This window comes from Camponotus vicinus, unplaced genomic scaffold, assembly GCF_025532165.1.
Source record: "Camponotus vicinus isolate PSW18456_S1 unplaced genomic scaffold, iyCamVici1.0 SCAF_13, whole genome shotgun sequence".
Classification (NCBI taxonomy): domain Eukaryota; kingdom Metazoa; phylum Arthropoda; class Insecta; order Hymenoptera; family Formicidae; genus Camponotus; species Camponotus vicinus.
The window spans coordinates 10,572,207-10,575,896 of NW_028141949.1; the positions used below are offsets into that span (position 1 = coordinate 10,572,207).

Consider the following 3,690-nt stretch of genomic DNA (forward strand, 5'->3'; position numbering starts at 1 on the left):
TATTTTATTATTTTGTTATATTTTTTTTTATTTTTATTTTTATTTATTTATCATTATTTTATTATTTTATTTTAATTTTATTTTTATTATTATTTATTTATTAAATTTTTTACATTTCCTTTTTAACAGAAGAGTCCACCACCTTCTCGCGGTTTCCGTTGAGCAACAAGATGTACGTCATACATTAATACAAAATAATAATAACAAAATACAATTCTATTAAAATAAATTTAAATATTATTTTATTACAATTATTTTTTTAAAGAAATTTTTTTTAATAAAAAAGCGTACATATTGGCCAAGAGTAGAAAAATTTAGATAAAAATTGAGATAAAAATATGTTAGATAATAATTTAGATAATAATATGTAAAATTTGTTTTTGTATATGTTATATTCTCTTTTTTAAACAACATATAAACTTTTATAAAAAAAAATCAATAGGAAAATATTATGTGTGATAATAAGTATCGCCAACTCGCTAACTCAAGATTTCGGGGATCACATAGCTATTGTATTCAGAGAGATAGGTAAGATACAATCTTTGAGTATATAGACATGGAGGAGGAATGCCAGCACCGAAAGTGTGTCCAAAGTCTGTGCGAAAGAGAAAGGTATAGAATGATACTCGTCCTCTTTGCGCATGCGTCAAATATGAATGCTATAAGTTACAATGGCTGATTGCGTTCCGTAAAGTGCATATGCGCTCATTTTCTACAGTAAACGTAACATTTATTGTAGAAAAATATGCGCATATGAGCTTTACGGAATCCAAATAATGTTTATCTCAGCTGAAATGAGAGTAACAGATGCCAAAGCATTATAAATGGCATTATATTAGAATATAAATATATTTGTATATAAAGTGCATTATTGGTTTAGTAGGATGGTAAACGGATTATTATATTAGGATGATAAAGGGATAAATAAATTTTAATATATACAATTTAATATAAGACAATTTTTATTGATGATTAAAATGGATTAATTTTGTAAACTTACGTCTAATATATTTTTTGTGTATGAAATCCGTGGCGCACTTGGCTTCATGGAACAAACGTAAATTTATATAAATTGTAATAATGCTTTTAATTAGTTCCGTTCTATGGTTATCAAATATATCTTGCTGCAATATATGTTCTATCATTGTGCTGTTATTAAATACTGAATGGCAAATCTCGTTAAATACTTTCGTAATTAAAATTACCTTTATATTTTTTTTAGTACGAATTATATTATAATTTGAGCGAATAACAATTTCGCAACATCGTGTTGTTTTTATGACGTCTTCCGATGGAAAAATTAAATTACCTCTATTTTTTACAGTAATCAAAACTGAGTCTGTCGATTTCACAGTTAAAAAAATCGAACAAATGTAACAAATCTGTCCTATTAATTTTCTTACTACAAATCCACTGATATATTTGACCACGTCATCTATATATGGACTCAGTGTCCATAATGTAGATAGATAATCAACATCGTGGTCAAATATATCAGCAGATAATTCTATGTTATTGTCTCTTTCAGTAAATAAATGTGGTGTTCTGATTTCATTAACGAAACGAGGATTGTGTATAATCTTTGTAGGTGTTTGCCAGTTTGAGCACAAGGTAACTTCATCTTCCATAGGTGTAGATGATCTATTATTGATATCTTCTAACAGTCTTTCAGCTTTTGTAGTCGAGTCTAGTGTTTCAGTATAACTCACACACAAAGGTGATATAGCCTTCGGAGATGTTTGACACTTTGACAACTGAGTACTTTCACAACTCTCCAGAGCACATTCAGAATCTACTATCATTGAAGTATCTAGAAGTTATCAATCATCAAGTAATTAGTTGTTTTTAATTGATTCCAAGCAAATATGTATAAAATCAATAATTATTCATTATTACCTGTAACTGATACATTGTAATGGATGTTTTCCTTATCAGTAGCAATATATTTCTGTATTATGCTATCATGAACTTCATTAAGAACAGAATTTGACTGCTTAGACTTTTCTTTCTTCTTCATACGAATGGAAGGCACAGCATTAAAACTTAGTACTACAGCCTTCCCACGTTTGTTCTTCAAGTCTTCATGAAAATGATTCGAACATAACCTAGTAGCCGTATTAAAGACATCTTCATTGATTCCACAGAATGCTACCCATTGTTGGCGGATTTCCTTTTGCTTGGGAAATCTATTAATGTAATCCAAAATTGATTGTATAATTTATAATATGTATGAAAATATACTGCATATATTTATTAAACTTGGTATAAAATCTAACCTATGTTTCATCACATCTTATATTTTGTAAAAAACAGTATATTTATATTTACTTACGCATGATAAGAAACCGATTTCTCGCGATTGCCACATAAAATGCAGTACACAGATTTTGAGTATTTGGTATATTGAGTAGACATTTTTATTAACAATATCTATTTCAATAATTAAACACAATTCGTACATTAAGTACAGAAGTGTCAAAACTGTAGTGCAGGTTACGATGTTGACGCATGCGCAGAGAGGACGAATATCACTCTATATCTTTCTCTCTTGCACAGACTTTGGACACACTTTCGGTCTAAAGGAAACAAAGCAATTCCTCCTCCATGTCTATATACTCAAAGGATACAAAGGATAGACCTCTCAGGAGAGAAGGGGATAGAAGCTAATCTATCCGTCTTCCTCTGTAAACCGAAGATAACCGAACGTCGAGCGTATACGGATGAGAGCCTATGCCTTAGTGCGCGAAAGTGGTGGGGATACAAATCGTGCCGGCGCTGGACGCAGCGTGTGCAATCTGGTAGCCTTGCTCCACAATCCCTCCACTTTCCATCTTTCTAGCCATCGTTCTAACCTTCCTTACTGCAAACCCCGTAATCTCCATATCTCTTTTATCGATCCACGCATCGATCTATCGACCACTCGCTTCCTTCCTCCAGCCTCTAGCGCCATCTCCACTCTCCATCTCCGCCGTTCCACTCACTGCAAACCCCGTAATCTCCGTATCTCTTTTATCGATCCACGCATCGATCTATCGATCACTCGCTTCCTTCCTTCAGCCTCTAGCGCCATCTCCACTCTCCATCTCCACCGTTCCACTACTCTTCCTCTTCCCGCCTCTCCCTCCTTCCGCCATTCTTCCCAACTCAGCACTTTTACTCCAACTTTTTACCTCCCAAAAAACTCTCTATCCGCTCTCTCTCCATTTCTGCCTCCATGTCCTCACAGCCCTCTGGTACACCTCCACCTCCTCCTCTATTCCTAACTCTCTTCTCTTCTCCCAACCACCTCCTTTTCCTTTTTTTTCCCGACACTCTCTTCCACACCTGTCACCTAGCCCATTCCATCATGGCCGTCCCCCTCCCTGGCGAAAATAAAACGTAAACCGAGCGTTAACAAAGCATGAATTGGAGAGTAAATCTAATGTAACGGAAAAGTGACGGAAGCGTAAACGAAGCTATTAAAAAGCGTAAATTGAAACATCGGAACGTAAAGAAAGCGGCTATTAAGTGTTAGAAAAGCGTTAACGAAGCGTCATCAAACTCTCCGACAAGCGTGAACGAAATATCTTTCAAATGTAAACGGAGCGTCATCAAACTCCTTAAGGAACGTAAACGAAACGTTATCGAACTCTCCGACAAACATGAATGACCCTGGCGAAAATAAATATCGGAGCGTAAGTCGAATGTAAA

At 34.2% G+C, this 3,690-nt stretch overlaps 1 protein-coding gene across 1 annotated transcript; it reads right to left on the minus strand.

The window, feature by feature from the left end:
• Positions 1 to 760: 760 nt before the first annotated feature.
• Positions 761 to 2,581, minus strand: LOC145963967 (uncharacterized). Its single transcript, XM_083086328.1, has 4 exons — positions 2,333 to 2,581; positions 1,891 to 2,186; positions 1,310 to 1,810; positions 761 to 789 (listed from the first exon to the last, which is right to left on the minus strand). The coding sequence occupies exons 1-4, from the start codon at positions 2,413 to 2,415 to the stop codon at positions 761 to 763; spliced, it is 909 nt and encodes a 302-aa protein (XP_082942454.1). The 5' UTR covers positions 2,416 to 2,581.
• Between the last annotated feature and the right edge of the window lie 1,109 nt (positions 2,582 to 3,690).

Coding starts and splice junctions, on each gene's coding strand:
- LOC145963967 (XM_083086328.1), bottom strand. CDS start 2,415: ATGTCTACTCAATATACCAAATACTCAAAATCTGTGTACTGCATTTTA. Junction 2,187..2,332: donor AAATCGGTTTCTTATCATGC/GTAAGTAAATAT, acceptor TTACATTAATAG/ATTTCCCAAGCAAAAGGAAA. Junction 1,811..1,890: donor TGTATCAGTTACAGGTAATA/ATGAATAATTAT, acceptor GATAACTTCTAG/ATACTTCAATGATAGTAGAT.